The sequence below is a fragment of the Xenopus laevis genome, chromosome 4L, assembly GCF_017654675.1.
Source record: "Xenopus laevis strain J_2021 chromosome 4L, Xenopus_laevis_v10.1, whole genome shotgun sequence".
Lineage (NCBI taxonomy): Eukaryota > Metazoa > Chordata > Amphibia > Anura > Pipidae > Xenopus > Xenopus laevis.
The window spans coordinates 41,192,399-41,217,698 of record NC_054377.1 but is presented as its reverse complement, the minus strand read 5'-3'; the positions used below and the strand labels follow the sequence as shown (position 1 = coordinate 41,217,698).

The 25,300-nt window shown below is 37.1% G+C and overlaps 1 protein-coding gene across 3 annotated transcripts in view; it reads right to left on the bottom strand.

The window, feature by feature from the left end:
* Positions 1-24,890, bottom strand: part of LOC108714007 — a 30,329-nt gene extending 5,439 nt beyond the window's left edge. Inside the window, exons 1-13 of one of the 3 annotated variants that reach the window (XM_041590136.1) lie at positions 24,496-24,890; positions 24,089-24,140; positions 23,536-23,559; positions 22,214-22,322; positions 21,709-21,767; positions 16,449-16,472; positions 15,159-15,267; positions 14,640-14,695; positions 9,392-9,415; positions 8,232-8,340; positions 7,706-7,761; positions 4,918-5,067; positions 4,106-4,153 (exon numbers count right to left, since the gene is read on the bottom strand). In XM_041590136.1, coding sequence (XP_041446070.1) covers positions 4,106-4,153; positions 4,918-5,067; positions 7,706-7,761; positions 8,232-8,340; positions 9,392-9,415; positions 14,640-14,695; positions 15,159-15,267; positions 16,449-16,472; positions 21,709-21,767; positions 22,214-22,322; positions 23,536-23,559; positions 24,089-24,140; positions 24,496-24,534 — 859 coding nt within the window. In that variant the 5' untranslated portion in view covers positions 24,535-24,890. The remainder of the gene's footprint in view (positions 1-4,105; positions 4,154-4,917; positions 5,068-7,705; positions 7,762-8,231; positions 8,341-9,391; positions 9,416-14,639; positions 14,696-15,158; positions 15,268-16,448; positions 16,473-21,708; positions 21,768-22,213; positions 22,323-23,535; positions 23,560-24,088; positions 24,141-24,495) is intronic. The other 2 variants (XM_041590137.1, XM_041590138.1) reach the window with 2 other exon arrangements.
* Positions 24,891-25,300: the final 410 nt, after the last annotated feature.

Genomic DNA, 25,300 nt, shown 5'->3' with positions numbered 1-25,300 from the left:
TATATATATATATATATATAAATATGTCCCTGAGCCAATCAATAAATTCCTCAGTTTTATTTGGTTCAACTGAGCCTCAATATTTACCTGATTATTTAGAATATTATATCTGGGCTGCTTAGAGTTTAGCTGGGAATAAAACTGTGGATTTGAACAGACTGAATCATATGGGAGAATTCTGAATACAAAAAGCCCTGTTCCCTCTTCTGAAAAGACGACAATTAAAGGGGTTGTTCACCTGTAATTAACTTTAAGTAAGCTGTAGACAGTGATATTCTGAGACAATTTGCAATTGATTTAATTTTGTATTATTTGCTGTTTTCCAGTTATTTAGCTTTTTATTCTGCAGCTCTCCAGTTTGCAATGTCAGCCCTCTGGTTGCTATTTGTCCAAACTCCCCTAGCAACCATGCATTGATTTGAATAAGAGACTGAAATATGAATAGGAGAGGCCTGAATAGAAAGATGAGTAATAAAAACTAGCAATAACAATACATTTGCAGCCTTACAGAGCATTTGTTTTTAGATGGGGTCAGTGACCCCCATTCAAAAGCAGGAAAGTCAGAAGAAAACAGCAAATAATTCAAAAACTATAAAAAATAAATAATGAAGACCAAATGAAAAGCTGCTTAGCTTAGAATTGGCCATTCTACAAGTTACTAAAAGTTAACTTGAAGTACCGCCCCTTTAATAGAGGCTTTATTTCTGCTTGGTTTCCGGCACTCTGAGCAATGCTGCAAGGCAATGGGTGGAGGGGGAAATTAATTACCACCCATTCGATCTAAGCAGACTGCGATTGATTAACAGGTGTACAGTACCAGAACTATACAGTACATCACTCATTTCATATAGTATAACAAAAGTACGAGCACCAGTAGATCTAATTTAGCTCCCTATCTCCCTTACCCGTACCTGCTGATGTTAATTAAATCACACTCCCACAGCCAGCATCAGCAGTTTTTAACTTTATAAGCTCTGTACCCTGTCCATTTCACATACATCTCTTTCCTGTTCCTCCCCCTCCATTCTTACCACAGGCAACAAATTTCTGTGTGTTTGGGCTATACTATAATATATACCAAACCAAAAGTATGACTTATCAGATTGTCAAATTAGAGAAAATTCACTCCTAGGGCTCATACACAGGGGTATTATTTTATGCATTTGATGTGCAGGTTTGAGCGTTTCATCAAGATGCCACGTGCTGCATTTTCTTTCCCATACTGACACAGACGCATGTAAGCTCTGAATGCAGGTGGAATGCAACATTCTGTGTTTGGCGCTTACATTGGCCTGTGTCACTACTAGGGATGCACCGAATCCACCATTTTGGATTCGGCCGAACCCCCGAATCCTTCGTGAAAGATTCGGCCGAATACCGAACTGAATCCTAATTAGGGGCGGAAAGGGGAAAAAATGTTTACTTCCTTGTTTTGTGACAAAAAGTCACGCGATTTCCCTCCCAGTCCCTAATTTGCATATGCAAATTAGGATTTGGATTCGGTTCGGCCTGGCAGAAGGATTCGGCCGAATCCTGCTGAAAAAGGCTGAATCCCAAACCGAATCCTGGATTCATCCCTAGTCACTACAGGGGCCATTTTAAAGAGTTGTGTGTGTTTCTTCCTGTGCTCCACTGGCTGAACGGACTGGATTTAATTATCTAAAGATCGTCAAGTTATTCTGCTATAACCTCCAACCTGCTGCGGGCAAGGAGAAAAGTGTCTTGTAAGTAAATCAGACTGAAAAACCCCTGATCCACTTGCTGTTTTGATTACCCTCTAACAGGATAAAATGTGCACACATGTACTTCACCCATTACATATACTGGCATTGTACACTATATCTTAAGGTTACTGTGTAATGATAGCTACTACACCACCATTCTCATTCTTTCTCCCCTGTTCTAGTCTGGTGCATTTGCAGTAGCTACATTGCAGGAGGATTATGTACTGTGCATGCAAAAAACATGGTAGATCACTGTGTTTTGCATCCTTCTCTGCACTAAAAATTGCAGCAAATCTCTGCACTCCAAAGCAAAGTGCAAAGACCCGCTTCCCCCAAAAGAATGCCATACTACCTGCGTTTGAAGTTTTCAATGCAGCCCTGTACTTTAACACTGTATATGCTGGTAGACAAGGTCTCTATCTGCCAAGAACGTACTAGGAATATTATTGACCAGATTTGCATGTATGAGTGAGTGGGGTTAAATGTAGTAGTGGGATTACATGTATGAGTGAGGTTACATGTATGAGTGGGATTATGCATATGAGTGAGTGGGATTGTTCATATGTATGAGTGGGATTACTTGTATGAGTGGGATTATGCATACGAGTGAGTGGGATTACATGTAGGAGTGGGATTACATGTAGGAGTGGGATTACATGTAGGAGTGGGATTACATGTAGGAGTGGGATTACATGTAGGAGTGGGATTACATGTAGGAGTGAGTAGGATTACCCATATTTACTAATAAGGTTACATTACAAAACAAAACTTCTGAGCAAGGACATCAGGTGTAGCTGGATATACAAATATAAATGATGATGTAGCTGATAGAAAATGGCCGCCTGGTTGAAGCATATCATGTAATCAGGAAAACACTACTGTGCAGACTAACGGAGGGGAAAAATACAGAGACATGATGAATTTTGTGTGGGAAATATGTACCCAATTTAAAGACATGGTAAGGGTTTATAGCAGGGGTCCCCAACCGCCGGGCCAGGACACTCCCGCACTGGGCCGCCGAGCCCAGTGCGCAAAAACGAGGAGCACCGAATTAGATGCAGCCGCACCAAAATTGGACGCCGGCACTACAAATTTGCTGCCACCCCACCCCCCTGGTCCTTGCAAAAAAAAAAGGTTGGGGCCCCTGGTTTATAGGGGCAAATTCACTAACCTGTGGAGTTGCGTTAGCACAGGCTTCGCCACACTTCGCCAGGGCACCGCAAATTTACTAAAATCCAAAGTTGCGCTCAGGGAGGCGAACGGTAGCGAATTTGCACTACGTCAAGGAAAGCGAAGTTACGCTAGCGAAGCCTAATTTGCATATGGCGCCAAGTTAAAGTACAATGGACGTATATGTAAAAGCAAATACATTACACTACACAAGCCTGGGAAAACTTCATAAAATAAAATAAAGTTGTTATTTTGCCCTATACATGTGCCCACTGTATAGTTTAGGTGCCATATGTTAGGAAATGTAGGGGGGAAGGAGGGTACCCCCAAAAAAATTACGATCTTTTTCAGCCTATCACCCATAAAAAAAGTAAAAGACGCCAGCGTTTTTTGGGACTTAGAAAAAATTTCAACTTTTTTTGAAGCAATCCCTATCTACTCTATTGCACTTCGCCTGGTCTGAGGTGGGGAAGGCAAGTCTGGCACAAGAGGTAACGTTCAGTAAAATACGCAAGTTAGTAAATTAGTGTAGTTACGTCCCTTCACCATAGCGCAACTTCGCCTGGCATAAGGGTGCAAAGTAGGACTAGAGTAGGTCCACTTCGCTATCGAATTTACACCAGTACCCGTCAGTAAATCGTCGAATGAAATGATGTCAAGCTGGCGAATTTGCGCTAGCATTAGGCGCTTCGCTCTTTAGTGAATTTGCCCCATAGAGTTTACATGTCCATTAATGAATGTATAGGCTTATTTGCATTTTTTACCTATGTGAGACACACAAGTAATGCACATAAAATAGCAGCCAATGCAAGGGAGAATTTATGTGACTGCTTACAAGTGCACAAGCAACCAATGAATTACAAGGGGAGGGCAGTTTCAATGGCCAATAAGAACCAAGTAAGGGCAAAGCCTGAGAGTGATGATGTAATCATATAGGAAGTGCAGGTGTAAAACAGGCCACTCCCATCCTTCAGAAAACTGATCAGAGAGACAGGAGAAGGACAGATTTAAATGGTAAATAAACTAGCTTTTACAATGACCTCTTTACTTTTTTTTATGTCAAATGGGTTTTCTAACACAATGAGAGCATTTTTAGTAGTTTAATACGATGTGGACATTGAAGGTAAACAACCCCTTTAAGTGGCATATTAAAGAATGTTACCAAACTGGAATATATATTGAAGTAAATGTTGCTGTTTTACATCTCTTACCTTGAACCACCATTTTGTGATTATGTGCAAAGGCAAATGAAGGCACAACTGCAAAGAAAGGTGTAAAAGCTGCTTGTGTTTAATCGGAGACCACAAATAGTACAATATATACAACTGCACAGACATACTCTGATTGCTTGTCATATTTTAAACATTCCAACCCACCATACATTCTATAAGTTTCCCAAAAGGCATCGTAAATCATCTAAATATGAAAGTACCCTGATTGTGACAAAGCAATACTGATTTGCAGACCCAAATGGAATGGAGTTTGCATTACTGTGGTGAGGTTAAAGGAGAAGGAAAGCTAAATTCTAAGTAAAGTTCTATCACAAGGCTGGTATACTAATTACTTATAGAACATAGTAAATGCTGTCTCCCTGGTGTCTAGTAGCAGGAACTGTGCTCTGATTAGAATGTAGCGTAGGGCTCTAGTGATGTCACAGAATTTGCAGGCAGCTTCCTCCCTGCTGCCCGAGGCAGCCTTGAGTCACGTTGGGCCAAATTCTATTCTGTTGCGCATGCTTCAGAGGCTGAGCTTTTCTCTGATGTCAAATGACATGCATGCAAATCAGCTATGCGCGTGTCATCATTGACCCCTGGACACGCTCCCCCAACCAATCAGCGCGGCAGTGCTTCGTACTGCATCTGTGGAGACGCATGATCATTTGTTTTTTTATTATTGAAGGTAAAAGCTACATAGCAACGTTGAGCACTTGCAGTGTGCAGCGAGGGGACATTTTTTAAATCAACATTTTTACAGTAGGCAGCACGCCTATTATAAACATTGGTGGACAGTGGAATTAACTTACTGTTGTGCGCACTCGCTGCCTTTCTAACTGGAACTGAGCACCAAGTCATGTGTGACGTGCTCCTGGGGTGAGGGGAAGTTTTTTTTCTGCACATGCGCAGAGAGGTGAAGGAAGCCTTTAATCCATAAGCAAGATGGCCGCCGTGTTGTTCTGAAGCAGAGCAGAACATCAAACACGATTTTATACTTTTGTATTCGGATTGCGGAGCAGAAAATACAGCGATTAAGGTCATCAAAGTAAGTACTTTAGAGGGAGGTAGTGCATGATTTTTGCATTTCCTTCTCCTTTAAAGCAGATCTTTGGTCCCCATAGAAATGTTTATATCAAAATTCACGTTGTAACTACATTCCCCTATGGGCTAGATTACACTATTACAGGTAGAAATAGCAATGAATATAATACTTTGAATACAGGTAAAATTCAAATATTTTTATTGTTTGTTGTAAATAGATTACAGCAGGCCCGGACTGGCAATCTGTGGGTTCTGGCAAATGCCAGAGGGGCTGCTGTACGGCTCCATAAAAGTTACCATATAGTGGGCTGGTAGGAGGCTGTTTGGGCTGGTAGGAGGCAGTTTGGGCCTCTGTGTACTTGGAATGACAGGGCCTATTTTGACTCCCAGTCCAGGCCTGGATTACAGTTATGTTGACAGGTTATGCCAGACGTATTTTGTTTTTCTCTGCTCTTACGATCCTGCATATTTTAGTCCCAGCTTCTTTACTATAATACAGCATAAGGTACCAGCCTTTACATTTCTATATTAGTCTGTATATCTTATTACTAGACAGATTAGGAGAAGACTGTTGGTTTAACATTGAACTAAGCCTGTCAATGGTGGTAAGGCTGTATTACTTTTTGTATCATTTGCTTCTCATTTTTTCATGTTTCTAATTTTCTCCTTTCTTTCGACCTTCTATTTTCTTGATCACTGGAGCCAGGAAACGAAAACACTTCTTTAGTCTTTTCTTTTTAGGTCTCTCTTTTTTTAGTTCTTTTTCGTCTTTCTCATTTTCTTCCAGATTGCCTATAACTGTGGCTTCTTGTTCTTCATTTTGATCTTCCACTTTATGCTTATCAAGGGACTTTTCCTCTACTTTTTCCCTTGTCTCAATATCTTCTTTATCTTCATCTTTTTTTTGTTCTGTTTTTTTAGGGCTTATGACAAGGACTTCTCGAAGTTCATGTTCCTCATCTACACTCTCTGTTATTGTCTGCGCATCTAAACATAGAATTGCATTTAGTCAAAAAGCGATTTATTATAATGCCTCATAGAATTAAAATATTGGGATGTTATCTGGAGACCCCCCTTCCTGAAATCTCCAAAATATTGCATTATCATTTCTCTAAGGGAATGACCTTTAGTTATTAAAGGTCAAGTTGTTTATTTCACTAAAAATTTGTGTTTTCAAGAGCATTTTTGAATAAAAAAATAACATTTTGGGTTACAAGAAAACAAAAATTTTTTGGATGTTTTATTAAAAATCACAAATTTATTATACCCAGACCCTGGAAATAACTTGAATCCAAAAATAAACCATCTAAAACCTGTCGATGTCATGTAGAAGTCAATGGCAGAAGTCCCTTGAACCATATGAAGATGTTAACAACCTTCATGAAGTTCGAGCTCTAATTGATCAACTTTTTTGGTTGTTAACCCCGAACTCGCTGATTCATGTTTTTTCCCATTCAAATTTTCTCTTAAATTAGAAACCATTCGAGTTGTGAGTTCATTCAAGTTCTGAAAAAGCTCCCATAGCTCTAAAATTTGACCTTTGATAAATAACCCCCTTAGTGTACTATTTAAATATATCCTTATTTCTAAATGTTTTGCATATTTTCTTGTTTACACACAAAATCTTTCCAAATGCTTCGGAAAATGCTGCCTTTGTCTGGACAGCAGACAATTAAGGATGGTGGCAGACTGGGAGATTAGTCACCCAGTGACAAATCTCCTTTGGGTGACTTTGGAAATTTAAAGTTTACCACCGGCGATTCGTATTCTTGCCGGCGGGAAGGCAGTATGGGGAGATTAGTTGCCCCCAGTAGATGAGATTTGTCACTGGGCGATTAATCTCCCTTTCTGACACCACCCTAAGAGTCACAAATCAGTAGACTCTGTTATTTGAGTTTAGTGTAATCTTAGGGATCTACAAACTATGGGGAAAATAAGATGCATATGTCCCAACCAGGCTGCCCACAACAGGAGCTCCACACCACTGCAGGGGCTAGAGTACATGACAGATATTTTTTTTAAATTACCATTGTTTCCACCATTTGAGAGGTCTGCACTTTGAATGGGGAAAAATCATTAGACTATGTATTTGACATACGATAAGACACACATTTGTGTACACCTAAGCACATGATTTGAATGCATTTTATCTTGCCTGGTGGTATCAAAGAGCCGTCAGATGTGTTTAGTACAATCATAATCTAGTGTGTGTTTTTCAGTGCAACATGCTGCTAGTTTATGCTTTTGATGTGTTAAAAAAATATATTAACATAGAGAAGTGAGAAGTGCTTGGAAATGTGCAGAACTGTATTTTTTAATTATTTGTTCTTAGTAATTCATTTGAATAGAAAGGAGATTTGCAGCATTTTTGTCCCAGTCCTTGGGAGCATGTAGCAAATGTAGCAAATCTCCCATGTATCATTACATTAAAGGGCTGTGCCTACTGCATTTAAGCCCACATTGGTATTTGTGCAAACATCTAAAGGGTGAATACACTATACATGCACAAAGGAAAATACATTTCCTTTTGCAATAACAATAATTTCAATGAATTACCTTTTGAAGAGGTTTGTACCATGTTATCATTGATCTTTTTTATCTTCGATTTTAACCTATTGATGAAAAGAAAAAGTTTTAATTTACATATGTATATATTTACACTCCATAGAACATTAAACAAAAATAAAAAAAATGGAAGTCTTGGTACTCTTATCCCTGGTGCAACTCATGTGACCACAGAGTATAAAAACATACCAAGGCCCACCCAAAATAGGGGATTGGGGAACAGCATATGGTAAAAAGTGTGCTAAATTTCAAGCCACTGATGTGGATGTTAAAAGGGGAACTGTAAAATGTTTACCTTAGCCCCTGGGTCTGTAATCATGTTAATGATTTCATAAAGTTTTTTGTCTAAATAAACTAGACAGGCAATTCAGTGGAAATGCAGGGGGTACTGTGATTTTGTTGAGGGGTCAAGATAGAAGTATATTGAGAGAAATAAGTATTTTTAAAGTAGGGAAACCAAAGCATAGCATTATTTTTCAACCACACTAAATATGCTAGGATGTAGTTAAGGACTCACCATACAATAACGATGCTAAGCAGTATTATTAATATAATGCAGACAAGGCTAGAAACAGCTATTCTTCTTAATTCAGAAACTTCTTTCATTACTGCTGCACTCCAAAAACCTGCACAAAGAAGAAAAAAATTAACTTAAGATCTACGTTTGGATTTTTAATTTGTAGGATTAACAATCACTGCAATTAGTTACATTCAAGAACTATGGTCAGTGTTCATCTTCTTAGTAATCTTCTTAGTAACAGACAGCAGTTTACCATATTCAGACAATACATAAAATTATATTTCATATATAAAAGAAAACTTAAAGGAGAAGGAAAGTCGGTATTTACTTGGGGGTGCCAAAAGTCAGGCACCCACATGTGACTGTATGTACTTACCTGAAACCCCGGGCCGATGCTCCTATCAGCAGAAAACTTCACTGATCCGGGGGTTTTCCCAGCGAGCACCATTTAGCGTTTGGCTTCCTTCTTTTTTCTTCACATGGGTGAGCATGCACAGTAGCATGCAAAGCCGAACTTTAACTGGCTATTTTTAAGTTGGCTATTTTGTTCTACTGCGCATGCGTCTGCCCCGGGAAATTTGAAGAAAGTTGAAGGGTACCTAACTTTTGGTACCCACAAGTAAATAGGCCTTTCCTTCTCCTTTAAAAATGTTTGCCTAGGTAAACAAGCACTTTTATAGAAGTATTTCTGTTACTCCCAATGCAATAATATGAATTTCTTTATGATTAAAATCTTCATATTTATTTATATAAAATCTGCTTCTATACTCGGCACAGATTTGTTGCAGAAGGTTTTTTCGATTACAAATAAATCATTAAGCCTAGCCTAACTTTCTCAAAGTTGTTGGTTCCCCTAGGTAGGAGTGCGCTGGTTACTAATAGTAATTTTAAGGTCAGTAACACCAAAATATAGAAAATGTTGTATTTATTCATATAAAATATGCCTCTGTCCTGTGCATTTGTTCTAGAAGCTATTATACAATGCATATACCATACTATTAGATTGCAAATTTTAACAAATCTATTATATTTCTTAGAAGAATACACAAATCTTTCAGAACTAAAAACTAGCACTTGTTAGCTGTCCTCTATAAGTATTTTTAAACTATACTTGCATTACTTCATTTAACATTTATGGATATATATGAGTTAATTACCTTTTGGTGATTCCATTGAAAAAGCTTCAGTTATAAAAAATAATAGAATAAATAAAAAGTTCACAACTTGCAATAAAGCCATGATGCTACTAATAATCAAACTGAGTTTGATGATTTGCCTAGGCTGTGTGAAACGGACAACTTGGGAAACATCATTATGACATCATCAACTTATTTGCTTTAAACTGTTATCTAGCTGAAAGGACTACTTGGGAAATATAATTGTGACATCATCAACTCAGATATTGCTTAGGCAGCAATGTATCGACTTTTCTTTATGTACTGTTTGGCTACAGATATTGTAATCCTATCTCTGGGATCTTTACAAGATAAATTATTGCACTTTGCCTCAATTATCTATCCCATACATACAAAGATAAAACACCCTAAATTGTAAGTGGTCTACTGAACAGTTTGACGTTCCAACAAGCATAGATTTTTTCGGCTGCTAACACACCTTCTGGGAAAAAACCCAGACTAACTGTACAAAGAGGCCAGAAAGCCATATATTTTTGGAAAGTGCACATTCAGGTGCATCCAACAGGGTTAGCTATGCCTTGCTACTCCAAACTGCTAAGTGTGCTAAAAAACACCTAATGAATAAAAATACAAGATTAAAAGTGCAATAAAAATCACAATAATTAAATAAAATTGTGAAAATCATTAATAAAAAAACAAACCTAAATAACTGCATGGTTAACCCTTTCACTGTCAGCCAACTTGGCTGATTTGGTGCTTTTATTACCAGACCATTGTTGAACATATTGCGCTCTTTCACTTTAGGGGCCTTTCCTGGGAGGGTTTTTTAGTTTACCCTGGAAAACAATATATCATTGTTGTTGTTTTTTTCACAACCTAAGATTTCAAAATATGCTAGATTTATCAGAAACATAATTTATTTTATGCACAAGAACACAGCAGATGTGTAAAGTTCTATGGGGCAGATTAACTAAAGGGTGAATTTTCGCCAGCATCAGCTTAGCAGGCATCGCCACACTTTGTCAGGCGCAAATTCGTCCCTAGTACGCCAATTTAGTAAAATGCGGCGTTTTGTCATGGACGCCGAACACTGGGGACTTTTTGCTAGTGAAGCTTCGGTAATATGACCATTTGATAGTAAAGATGCAATAGCGTTCGTTTGTGCCTATCGAAACTTCGCTAGGGATCTTGTGCTCAGGTCAATTTGCATAGGGATTTAATTTTGTATTATTTGCTGTTTTTCAGTTGTTATTTAGCTTTTTATTCTGCAGCTCTCCAGTTTGCAATGTCAGCACTCTGGTTGCTATGGGCCTAACTCCCCTAGCAACCATGCATTGATTTGAATAAGAGACTGGAATATGAATAGGAGAGGCCTGAATAGAAAGAGGAGTAATAAAAAGTAGCAATAACAATACATTTGCAGCCTTACAGAGCATTTGTTTTTAGATGGGGTCAGTGACCCCCATTCGAAAGCAGGAAAGTCAGAAGAAAACAGCATATAATTCAAAAACTATAAAAAAAAAAAATAATGAAGACCAACTGAAAAGTTGCTAAGCTTAGAATTGGCCATTCTACAAGTTACTAAAAGTTAACTTGAAGTACCACCCCTTTAATAGAGGCTTTATTTCTGCTTGGTTTCCGGCACTCTGAGCAATGTTGCAAGGCAGTGGGTGGAGGGGAAAATGAATTACCAACCATTCGATCTAAGCAGACTGCGATTGATTAATAGGTGTACAGAACTATACAGTATGTCACTCATCTCATATATAGGGGGTTATGTAATAAAAGGCACTAAGTTTGCCCTGGGGCAGTAACCCATAGCAACTAATCAGCAGGAAGCATTTACAGGTCACCTGTTTTTATGCAAACATCCTATTGGCTGCTATAGGTTACTGCTGCTGGGCAAACTTAGCACCTTATATTACATATGGGGGTATGTATATCAAAAGTACGAGCACCAGTAGATCTAATTTAGCTCCCTTTCTCCCTTACCCGTACCTGCTGATGTTAATTAAATCACACCCCCACAGCCAGCATCAGCAGTTTTTAACTTTATAAGCTCTGTACCCTGTCCATTTCACATACACCTCTTTCCTGTTCCTCCCCCTCCATTCCAGAAAAGCATGTGGGACACGAGATGCTGCACGTAGCCTAGCAACCAATAAAAAGTAGGATTTCACCTGTCAATGAAAACACAACCCCGACCTAGAGCTCAGTGTACTAACAGACAGAGAATGCAGAGAGTCAGTCATGAGGAAAAAAAAGTATAACTAATAAACTAAACGTATCTCTTAATCAAACATATTTACAAAATTGACTATTTTCATGAGCTCTACCTTGTATTAAAATTTTGTTTTCGCGATAGCTCCCCTGTAAGCAACCGTTTATATTATATTAAGTGGCATATTAAAGAAAGTTACCAAACTAGAATATATATTGAAGTAAATATTGCTGTTTTACATCTCTTAACTTGAACCACCATTTTGTGATGGTGCAAAGGCAAATGAAGGCACAACTGCAAAGAAAGGTGTAAAAGCTGCTTGTGTTTAATCGGAGGCCACAAATAGTACAATATATACAGCTGCACAGACATACTCTGATTGCTTGTCATATTTTAAACATTCCAACCCACCATACATTCTATAAGTTTCCCAAAATGCATCTAAATATCAAAGGAGTAAATCATCTATATATGAAAGTACCCTGATTGTGACAAAGCAATACTGATTTGCAGACCCAAATGGGATGGAGTTTGCATTAATGTGGTGAGTTTAAAGCAGATCTTTGGTCCCCATAGAAATGTTTATGTCAAATTTCAGGTTGTAACTACATGTCTCTATGGGCTAGATTACACTATTGCAGGTAGAAATAGCAATGAATATAATACTTTGAATACAGGTAAAATTCAAATATTTTTATTGTTTTTTTGTAGATAGATTACAGCAGGCCCGGACTGGCAATCTGTGGGTTCTGGCAAATGCCAGAGGGGCTGCTGTACGGCTCCATAAAAGTTACCATATAGTGGGCTGGTAGGAGGCTGTTTGGAGGCAGTTTGGGCCTCTGTGTACTTGGAATGACAGGGCCTATTTTGACTCCCAGTCCAGGCCTGGATTACAGTTATGTTGACAGGTTATGCCAGACGTATTTTGTTTTTCTCTGCTCTTACGATCCTGCATATTTTAGTCCCAGCTTCTTTACTATAATACAGCATAAGGTACCAGCCTTTACATTTCTATATTAGTCTGTATATCTTATTACTAGACAGATTAGGAGAAGACTGTTGGTTTAACATTGAGCTAAGCCTGTCAATGGTGGTAAGGCTGTATTACTTTTTGTATCATTTGCTTCTCATTTTTTCATGTTTTTTAATTTTTTCCTTTCTTTCGACCTTCTATTTTCTTCATCACTGGAGCCAGGAAACGAAAACACTTCTTTAGTCTTTTCTTTTTAGGTCTCTCTTTTTTTAGTTCTTTTTCGTCTTTCTCATTTTCTTCCAGATTGCCTATAACTGTGGCTTCTTGTTCTTCATTTTGATCTTCCACTTTATGCTTATCAAGGGACTTTTCCTCTACTTTTTCCCTTGTCTCAATATCTTCTTTATCTTCATCTTTTTTTTGTTCTGTTTTTTTAGGGCTTATGACAAGGACTTCTCGTAGTTCCTGTTCCTCATCTACACTCTCTGTCATTGTCTGCGCATCTAAACATAGAATTGCATTTATTCAAAAAGCTATTTATTATAATGCCTCATAGAATTAAAATATTGGGATGTTATCTGGAGACCCCCCTTCCTGAAATCTCCAAAATATTGCATTATCATTTCTCTAAGGGAATGACCTTTAGTTATTAAAGGTCAAGTTGTTTATTTCACTAAAAATTCGTGTTTTCAAGAGCATTTTTGAATAAAAAATACATTTTTGGGTTACAAGAAAATAACAAATTTCTTGGAGGTTTTATTAAAAACCACAAATTTATTATACCCAGACCCTGGAAATAACTTGAATCCAAAAATAAACCATCTAAAACCTGTCGATGTCATGTAGAAGTCAATGGCAGAAGTCCCTTGAACCATATGAAGATGTTAACAACCTTCATAAAGTTCGAGTTCGAGCTCTAATTGATCAACTTTTTTGGTTGTTAACCCCGAACTCGCTGATTCATGTTTTTTCCCATTCAAATTTTTTTCTTAAATTAGAAACCATTCGAGTTGTGAGTTCATTCAAGTTCTGAAAAAGCTCCCATAGCTCTAAATTTTGACCTTTGATAAATAACCCCCTTAGTGTACTTTTTAAATATATCCTTATTTCTAAATGTTTTGCATATTTTCTTGTTTACACACAAAATCTTTCCAAATGCTTGGGAAAATGCTGCCTTTGTCTGGACAGCAGACTGGGAAATTAGTCAACCAGTGACAAATCTCCTTTGGGTGACTTTGGAAATTTAAAGTTTACCACCGGCGATTCGTATTCTTGCCGGCGGGAAGGCAGTACGGGGAGATTAGTTGCCCCCAGTAGATGAGATTTGTCACTGGGCGATTAATCTCCCTTTCTGACACCACCCTAAGAGTCACAAATCAGTAGACTCTGTTATTTGAGTTTAGTGTAATCTTAGGGATCTACAAACTATGGGGAAAATAAGATGCATATGTCCCAACCAGGCTGCCCACAACAGGAGCTCCACACCACTGCAGGGGCTAGAGTACATGACAGATATTTTTTTTAAATTACCATTGTTTCCACCATTTGAGAGGTCTGCACTTTGAACGGGGAAAAATCATAAGACTATGTATTTGACATACGATAAGACACACATTTGTGTACACCTAAGCACATGATTTGAATGCATTTTATCTTGCCTGGTGGTATCAAAGAGCCGTCAGATGTGTTTAGTACAATCATAATTTAGTGTGTGTTTTTCAGTGCAACATGCTGCATGTTTATGCTTTTGATGTGTTAAAAAAATATATTAACATAGAGAAGTGAGAAGTGCTTGGAAATGTGCAGAACTGTATTTTTTAATTATTTGTTCTTCTTAGTAATTCATTTGAATAGAAAGGAGATTTGCAGCATTTTTGTCCCAGTCCTTGGGAGCAATAAATTGGCGAGTTAGTGAAATGTAGCAAATCTCCCATGTATCATTACACTAAAGGGCTGTGCCTACTGCATTTAAGCCCACATTGGTATTTGTGCAAACATCTAAAGGGTGAATACACTTAACATGCACAAAGGAAAATACATTTCCTTTTGCAATAACAATAATTTCAATGAATTACCTTTTGAAGAGGTTTGTACCATGTTAGCATTGATCTTTTTTATCTTCGATTTTAACCTATTGATGAAAAGAAAAGAAAAAGTTTTAATTTACATATGTATATATTTACACTCCATAGAACATTAAACAAAAATATCCCTTATCCCTGGTGCAACGCATGTGACCACAGAGTATAAAAACATACCAAGGCCCACCCAAAATAGGGGATTGGGGAACAACATATGGTAAAAAGTGTGCTAAATTTCAAGTCACTGATGTGGATTTTAAAAAGGGAACTGTAAAATGTTTACCGTAGCCCCTGGGTCTGTAATCATGTTAATGATTTCATAAAGTTTTTTGTCTAAATAAACTAGACAGGCAATTCAGGCAATTCAGTGGAAATGCAGGGGGTACTGTGATTTTGTTGAGGGGTCAAGATAGAAGTATATTGAGAGAAATAAGTATTTTTAAAGTAGGGAACCAAAGCATAGCATTATTTTTCAACCACACTAAATATGCTAGGATGTAGTTAAGGACTCACCATACAATAACGATGCTAAGCAGTATTATTAATATAATGCAGACAAGGCTAGAAACAGCTATTCTTCTTAATTCAGAAACTTCTTTCATTACTGCTGCACTCCAAAAACCTGCACAAAGAAGAAAAAAATTAATTTAAGATCTACGTTTGGATTTTTAATTTGTAGGATTAACAATCACTGCAATTAGTTACATTCAAGAACTATGGTCAGTGTTCATCTTCTTAGTAATCTTCTTACAGTTTACCATATTCAGACAATACATAAAATTATATTTCATATATAAAAGAAAACTTAAAGGAGAAGGAAAGTCGGTATTTACTTGGGGGTGCCAAAAGTCAGGCACCCGCATGTGACTGTATGTACTTACCTGAAACCCCGGGCCGATGCTCCTATCAGCAGAAAACTTCACTGATCCGGGGGTTTTCCCAGCGAGCGTTTGGCTTCCTTCTTTTTTCTTCACATGGGTGAGCATGCACAGTAGCATGCAAAGCCGAACTTTAACTGGCTATTTTTAAGTTGGCTATTTTGTTCTACTGCGCATGCGTCTGCCCCGGGAAATTTGAAGAAAGTTGAAGGGTACCTAACTTTTGGTACCCACAAGTAAATAGGCCTTTCCTTCTCCTTTATAAATGTTTGCCTAGGTAAACAAGCACTTTTATAGAAGTATTTCTGTTACTCCCAATGCAATAATATGAATTTCTTTATGATTAAAATCTTCATATTTATTTATATAAAATCTGCTTCTATACTCGGCACAGATTTGTTGCAGAAGGTTTTTTCGATTACAAATAAATCATTAAGCCTAGCTAATCATTGCTATGTTTTGGTCCTTATAAATTAGCAAATTTGGCACCACATGGAAATATTAGCTACCTCCTTATATTTTTTCACAAAGAATGCATTCAACCCCATAAAAAAGAGACATAATATAAGCCAAGATGTCAAAATATATTAAGGAATCCCTTTCTCAAAGTTGTTGGTTCCCCTAGGTAGGAGTGCGCTGGTTACTAATAGTAATTTTAAGGTCAGTAACACCAAAATATAGAAAATGTTGTATTTATTCATATAAAATATGCCTCTGCCCTGTGCATTTGTTCTAGAAGCTATTATACAATGCATATACCATATTATTAGATTGCAAATTTTAACAAATCTATTATATTTCTTAGAAGAATACACAAATCTTTCAGAACTAAAAACTAGCACTTGTTAGCTGTCCTCTATAAGTATTTTTAAACTATACTTGCATTACTTCATTTAACATTTATGGATATATATGAGTTAATTACCTTTTGGTGATTCCATTGAAAAAGCTTCAGTTATAAAAAATAATAGAATAAATAAAAAGTTCACAACTTGCAATAAAGCCATGATGCTACTAATAATCAAACTGAGTTTGATGATTTGCCTAGGCTGTGTGAAACGGACAACTTGGGAAACATCATTATGACATCATCAACTTATTTGCTTTAAACTTATCTAGCTGAAAGGGCTACTTGGGAAATATAATTGTGACATCATCAACTCAGATATTGCTTAGGCAGCAATGTATCGACTTTTCTTTATGTACTGTTTGGCTACAGATATTGTAATCCTATCTCTGGGATCTTTTCTTCACAAGATAAATTATTGCAATTTGCCTCAATTATCTATCCCATACATACAAAGATAAAACACCCTAAATTGTAAGTGGTCTACTGAACAGTTTGACGTTCAAACAAGCATAGATTTTTTTCGGCTGCTAACACACCTTCTGGGAACAAACCCAGACTAACTGTACAAAGAGGCCAGAAAGCCATATATTTTTGGAAAGTGCACATTCAGGTGCATCCAACAGGGTTAGCTATGCCTTGCTACTCCAAACTGCTAAGTGTGCTAAGAAACACCTAATGAATAAAAATACAAGATTAAAAGTGCAATAAAAATCACAATAATTAAATAAAATTGTGAAAATCATTAATAAAAAAAACAAACCTAAATAACTGCATGGTTAACCCTTTCACTGTCAGCCAACTTGGCTGATTTGGTGCTTTTATTACCAGACCATTGTTGAACATATTGCGCTCTTTCACTTTAGGGGCCTTTCCTGGGAGGGTTTTTTAGTTTACCCTGGAAAACAATATATCATTGTTGTTGTTTTTTTCACAACCTAAGATTTCAAAATATGCTAGATTTATCAGAAACATAATTTATTTTATGCACAAGAACACAGCAGATGTGTAAAGTTCTATGGGGCAGATTAACTAAAGGGTGAATTTTCGCCAGCATCAGCTTAGCAGGCATCGCCACACTTTGTCAGGCGCAAATTCGTCCCTAGTACGCCAATTTAGTAAAATGCGGCGTTTTGTCATGGACGCCGAACACTGGGGACTTTTTGCTAGTGAAGCTTCGGTAATATGACCATTTGATAGTAAAGATGCAATAGCGTTCGTTTGTGCCTATCGAAACTTCGCTAGGGATCTTGTGCTCAGGTCAATTTGCATAGGGATTTAATTTTGTATTATTTGCTGTTTTTCAGTTGTTATTTAGCTTTTTATTCTGCAGCTCTCCAGTTTGCAATGTCAGCACTCTGGTTGCTATGGGCCTAACTCCCCTAGCAACCATGCATTGATTTGAATAAGAGACTGGAATATGAATAGGAGAGGCCTGAATAGAAAGAGGAGTAATAAAAAGTAGCAATAACAATACATTTGCAGCCTTACAGAGCATTTGTTTTTAGATGGGGTCAGTGACCCCCATTCGAAAGCAGGAAAGTCAGAAGAAAACAGCATATAATTCAAAAACTATAAAAAATAAATAATGAAAAGTTGCTTAGCTTAGAATTGGCCATTCTACAAGTTACTAAAAGTTAACTTGAAATACCACCCCTTTGATAGAGGCTTTATTTCTGCTTGGTTTCCGGCACTCTGAGCAATGTTGCAAGGCAGTGGGTGGAGGGGAAAATGAATTACCACCCATTCGATCTAAGCAGACTGCGATTGATTAATAGGTGTACAGAACTATACAGTATGTCACTCATCTCATATAGGGGGTTATGTAATAAAAGGCACTAAGTTTGCCCTGGGGCAGTAACCCATAGCAACTAATCAGCAGGAAGCATTTACAGGTCACCTGTTTATATGCAAACATCCTATTGGCTGCTATAGGTTACTGCTGCTGGGCAAACTTAGCACCTTATATTACATATGGGGGTATGTATATCAAAAGTATGAGCACCAGTAGATCTAATTTAGCTCCCTTTCGTCCTTACCGTACCTGCTGATGTTAATTAAATCACACCCCCACAGCCAGCATCAGCAGTTTTTAACTTTATAAGCTCTGTACCCTGTCCATTTCACATACATCTCTTTCCTGTTCCTCCCCCTCCATTCCAGAAAAGCATGTGGGACACGAGATGCTGCACGTAGCCTAGCAACCAATAAAAAGTAGGATTTCACCTGTCAATGAAAACACAACCCCGACCTAGAGCTCAGTGTACTAACAGACAGAGAATGCAGAGAGTCAGTCATGAGGAAAAAAAAAGTATAACTAATAAACTAAACGTATCTCTTAATCAAACATATTTACAAAATTGACTATTTTCATGAGCTCTACCTTGTATTAAAATTTTGTTTTCGCGATAGCTCCCCTGTAAGCAACCGTTTATATTATATTAAGTGGCATAGTAAAGAAAGTTACCAAACTAGAATATATATTGAAGTAAATATTGCTGTTTTACATCTCTTAACTTGAACCACCATGTTGTGATGGTGCAAAGGCAAATGAAGGCACAACTGCAAAGAAAGGTGTAAAAGCCGCTTGTGTTTAATCGGAGGCCACAAATAGTACAATATATACAGCTGCACAGACATACTCTGATTGCTTGTCATATTTTAAACATTCCAACCCACCATGCATTCTATAAGTTTCCCAAAATGCATCTAAATATCAAAGGAGTAAATCATCTATATATGAAAGTAACTGATTGTGACAAAGCAATACTGATTTGCAGACCCAAATGGGATGGAGTTTGCATTAATGTGGTGAGTTTAAAGCAGATCTTTGGTCCCCATAGAAATGTTTATGTCAAATTTCATGTTGTAACTACATGTCTCTATGGGCTAGATTACACTATTGCAGGTAGAAATAGCAATGAAGATAATACTTTGAATACAGGTAAAATTCAAATATTTTTATTGTTTTTTGTAGATAGATTACAGCAGGCCCGGACTGGCAATCTGTGGGTTCTGGCAAATGCCAGAGGGGCTGCTGTACGGCTCCATAAAAGTTACCATATAGTAGGCTGGTAGGAGGCTGTTTGGGCTGGTAGGAGGCAGTTTGGGCCTCTGTGTACTTGGAATGACAGGGCCTATTTTGACTCCCAGTCCAGGCCTGGATTACAGAAATGTTGACAGGTTATGCCAGACGTATTTTGTTTTTCTCTGCTCTTACGATCCTGCATATTTTAGTCCCAGCTTCTCTACTATAATACAGCATAAGGTACCAGCCTTTACATTTCTATATTAGTCTGTATATCTTATTACTAGACAGATTAGGAGAAGACTGTTGGTTTAACATTGAGCTAAGCCTGTCAATGGTGGTAAGGCTGTATTACTTTTTGTATCATTTGCTTCTCATTTTTTCATGTTTCTAATTTTCTCCTTTCTTTCGACCTTCTATTTTCTTGATCACTGGAGCCAGAAAACGAAAACACTTCTTTAGTCTTTTCTTTTTAGGTCTCTCTTTTTTTAGTTCTTTTTCGTCTTTCTCATTTTCTTCCAGATTGCCTATAACTGTGGCTTCTTGTTCTTCATTTTGATCTTCCACTTTATGCTTATCAAGGGACTTTTCCTCTACTTTTTCCCTTGTCTCAATATCTTCTTTATCTTCATCTTTTTTTTGTTCTGTTTTTTTAGGGCTTATGACAAGGACTTCTCGTAGTTCCTGTTCCTCATCTACACTCTCTGTCATTGTCTGCGCATCTAAACATAGAATTGCATTTAGTCAAAAAGCTATTTATTATAATGCCTCATAGAATTAAAATATTGGGATGTTATCTGGAGACCCCCCTTCCTGAAATCTCCAAAATATTGCATTATCATTTCTCTAAGGGAATGGCCTTTAGTTATTAAAGGTCAAGTTGTTAATTTCACTAAAAATTTGTGTTTTCAAGAGCATTTTTGAATAAAAAAATAAAATTTTGGGTTACAAGAAAACAACAAATTTTTGGAGGTTTTATTAAAAACCACAAATTTATTATACCCAGACCCTGGAAATAACTTGAATCCAAAAATAAACCATCTAAAACCTGTCAATGTCTTGTAGAAGTCAATGGCAGAAGTCCCTTGAACCATATGAAGATGTTAACAACCTTCATGAAGTTCGAGCTCTAATTGATCAACTTTTTTGGTTGTTAACCCCGAACTCGCTGATTCATGTTTTTTCCCATTCAAGTTTTTTCTTAAATTAGAAACCATTCGCGTTGTGAGTTCATTCAAGTTCTGAAAAAGCTCCCATAGCTCTAAAATTTGACCTTTGATAAATAACCCCCTTAGTGTACTATTTAAATATATCCTTATTTCTAAATGTTTTGCATATTTTCTTGTTTACACACAAAATCTTCCCAAATGCTTGGGAAAACCCTGCCTTTGTCTGGGAAGCAGACAATTAAGAGTGGTGGCCGACTGGGAGATTAGTCACCCTGTGACAAATTTCCTTTGGGTGACTTTGGAAATTTGAATCTTTCCCGCCAGTGATTCGTATTCTTGCCGACGGGAAGGCAATACGGGGAGATAAGTTGCCCTCAGATGAGATTTGTCACTGGGCGATTAATCTCCCTGTCTGACACCACCCTAAGAGTCACAAATCAGTAGACTCTTTTATTTGAGCTTAGTGTAATCTTAGGGATCTACAAACTAAACTATGTGGAAAATAAGATGCATATGTCCCAACCTGGCTGAACACAACAGGAACTCCACATCACTACAGGGGCTAGAGTACATGACAGATATTTTTTTTAAATTACTATTGTTTCCACCATTTGAGGGGTCTGCACTTTAAATGGGGAAAAATCATTAGACTATGTATTTGACATACGATAAGACACACATTTGTGTACACCTAAGCACATGATTTGAATGCATTTTATCTTGCCTGGTGGTATCAAAGAGCCGTCAGATGTGTTTAGTACAATCATAATCTAGTGTGTGTTTTTCAATGCAACATGCTGCATGTTTATGCTTTTGATGTGTTAAAAAATACATTAATATAGAGAAGTCAGAAGTGCTTGGAAATGTGCAGAACTGTATTTTTTAATTATTTGTTTTTCTTAGTAATTCACTTTGAATAGAAAGGAGATTTGCAGCATTTTTGTCCCAGCCCTTGGGAGTAATAAATTGGTGAGTTAGTGAAATGTAGCAAATCTCCCATGTATCATTACACTAAAGGGCTGTGCCTACTGCCTTTAAGCCCACATTGGTATTTGTGCAAACATCTAAAGGGTGAATATACCAAACATGCACAAAGGAAAATACATTTCCTTTTGCAATAACTATAATTTCAATGAATTACCTTTTGAAGAGGTTTTTAACATGTTATCATTGATCTTCTTTTTTATCTTCAATTTTAACCTATTGATGAAAAGAAAAGAAAAAGTTTTAATTTACATATTTATATATTTACACTTCATAGAACATTAAACAAAAATAAAAAAAATGGAAGTCTTGGTACTCTTATCCCTGGTGCAACTTATGTGACCAGAGTACAAGAACATACCAAGGCCTGCCCAAAAGAGGGGACTGGGGAACAACATATAGTAAAGTGTGCTAAATTTCAAGCCACTGATGTGGATGTTAAAAGGGGAACTGTAAAATGTTTACCTTAGCCCCTGAGTCTGTAATCATGTTAATGATTTCATAAAGTATTTCGTCTAAATAAACTAGACAGGCAATTCAGTGGAAATGCAGGGGGTACTGCGATTTGGGTGAGGGGTCAAGATAGAAGGATATTGAGAGAAACAAGTATTTTCAAACTAGGGAAACAAGTATTTTTCAACCACAAAAATGCTAGGACTCACCATATAATAACGATGCTAAGCAGTATTATTAATATAATGCAGACAAGGCTAGAAACAGCTATTCTTCTTAATTCAGAAACTTCTTTCTTTACTGCTGCACTCCAAAAACCTTCACAAAGAAGAAGACAATTAATTTTAGATCTATTTTACATATGAATTTTTAATTTGTAGGAATAACAATCCCTGCAATATAAGAACTATGGTCAGTGTTCATCTTCTTAGTAATCTTCTTAGTAACAGACAGTACTTTACAATATTCAGATAATTCTTAAAATTATATTTCATATATAAAAGAAAACTTAAAGGAGAAGGAAAGTCGGTATTTACTTGGGGGTGCCAAAAGTCGGGCACCCTCAAGTGACTGACACCCTGGGCCGATGCTCCTTTTTCTTTGCATGGGTGCGCATGCGCAGTAGAGCGAAAAGCTAAACTATAACAGGCTGTTTGCCTGCGGCGCATGCGTCTGCCTCAGGAAATTTTAAGAAAGTAGAAGGGTGCCTAACTTTTGGTACCCACAAGTAAATAGGCCTTTCCTTCTCCTTTAAAAATGTTTGCCTAGGTAAACAAGCACTTTTATAGAAGTATTTCTGTTACTCCCAATGCAATATGATTTTTTTTATGATTAAAATCTTCATATTTAGTTATATAAAATCTGCTTCTATACTCGGCACAGATTTGTTACAGAAGTTTTTATCGATTTCAAATAAATCATTAAGCCTAGCTAATCATTGCTGTGTTTTGGTCCTTATAAATTAGCAAATTAGGCACCACATTGAAATATTAGCTACCTCCTTATATTTTTTCCACAAAAAATGCATTCAACCCCATAAAAAAAAGACATACTATAAGCCAGGATGTCAAAATATATTAAGGAATGCCTTTCTCAAAGTTGTTAGTTCCCCTAGCTAGGAGTGTGCTGGTTACTAATAGTAACACCAAAATTTAAAAAATGTTGTATTTATTCATATAAAATATTCCTCTGTCCTGTGCAAATCTATTATGTTTCTTTAAAGATTACAGGTAAAGTTGCTGTACCATGTTAGCCAGTAAAAATGTTACAGGGCAACCGTTTTGAAATAAAAAAATAACAAAAGTGGCTAACTAATATAATTTCGTTAGTCAATAAAGGTATCACCTTTATACCACTTTTGTTATTTTTTTATTTCGAAAGGGTTGCCCTGTAACATTAAGATTACACAAATCTTTCAGAACAAAAAACTATCACTTATTAGCTGTCCTCTATATAAATATTTTTAAACTATACTTGCATTACTTAATTTAACATTTATGGATATATATATATATATATATATGTTAATTACCTTTTGGTGATTCCGTTGAAAAAGCTTCAGTTAAAAAAAATGATAGAATGAATAAAAAGTTCACAACTTTCAATAAAGCCATGATGCTACTTATCATCAAACTGAGTTTGATTAGTTGCCTAGGCTGTGTGAAACGGACAACTTGGGAAACATCATTATGACATCATCAACTCAATTTAACTGTTATCTAGCTGAAAGGACTACTTGGGAAATTTAATTGTGACATCATCAACAGATTTGCATGTAACTGTTATCTAGCTGAAAGGACTACTTGGAAAATTTAATTGTGACATCATCAACGGATTTGAATGTAACTGTTATCTAGCTGGAAGGACTACTCGGGAGGTGTTACTGTAACATCATCAGCTCTTGGGAATAATGTACAAGAAAGTTTAAAGGTTATCAGAGCTATGTGTGTTTAAGATTTAAAGGAAACTTTACCCTTTAAAGGAATACTTAAGCAACCGTTTATATTATATTAAGTGGCATATTAAAGACTGTTACCAAACTAGAATATATATAGAAGTAAATGTTGCTGTTTTACATCTCTTACCTTGAACGACCATTTTGTGACGGTCTATGTGCAAAGGCAAATGAAGGCACAACTGCAAAGAAAGGTGTAAAAGCTGCTTGTGTTTAATCGGAGGCCACAAACAGCACACTACATTTGTTCAACGGCCCTTTCACAGGTGGGACACTGCAACATCCTGATCTCATCCTATACCTTAAACCCCTATCTCTTTTTAGCTAGTCCATTTTAGATAAACTTGTACCTTCATTATAATGGTGAACCCTTTAAGATTAAGGTTAACAATGACAATATAACAAGCATCTTTGAGCAACTTTCAAGGGGCATTTACACTCTAATTAATCATTAACTGTTTCCAAACCTTATTTTGGAACATGTCTCTTGTTGCGAACTACTCACAAACACACAAAGTAGCACTACACAATCCTCACCGCTTTTTGTCTGCTCAGGTCCGATCCATACGTCAACATATTTCAGCAGCACCCAAAAAATACTTCAAAATTCAATGTTTTTTAATTCGAAAATTCACTTCGACCCATAGTAAATGTGCCCCTTAGTGTAATCAGGCCCGGGTTTGTGGAAAGGCCATCTAGGCCCAGGCCTAGGGTCATAGGATTTTAGGGGGCGCATACTGCCCAACCACACCCACATTGGATCAAAAACACTGGGGGTGCGCAGAAGATACAATCATTTGGTAGATTTCCCATGCCCAATCCACATTGCTCCGGTTCCGATTATGAAAAAAAAAGCATGAATAAAAGGGGGGCACGGGTAGGGTTGGCACCTTTTCTGGAAAAAAAATACCGGCCTTCCTATATATTTATCTTTTTTCCCTATTAATAACATTTGGATCAACCATCATTTTTACCAGCCAGGCCGGTAAAATACCAGCCAGGTGGCAACCCTACGGGCGACGAACGGCAGTGGGCCTAGGGGCGCCCGCTATGTAAATCTGGCCTTGAGTGTGATCAGTAGCAGAATCACGGTTTGAATATTTTGGCTTAGCAAATGCAATAAAACTTAATAATCACCAGAAATTACTTACAAAAGTTACTGCACAGCACCGTTAGCAATTGCGCCTGTAGTGTTTAACGTGTTTGTTTTCTAAAGGGATTTACACTAGAATATCCTCTGCCATCATATTAAGCGCACTTGCGGCTGTGATTAACATACACAAGTGTTTACGCGAATAAGAGACACGGCGTGATTGGAAAACAAGAAGTCGAAAAGCTATGT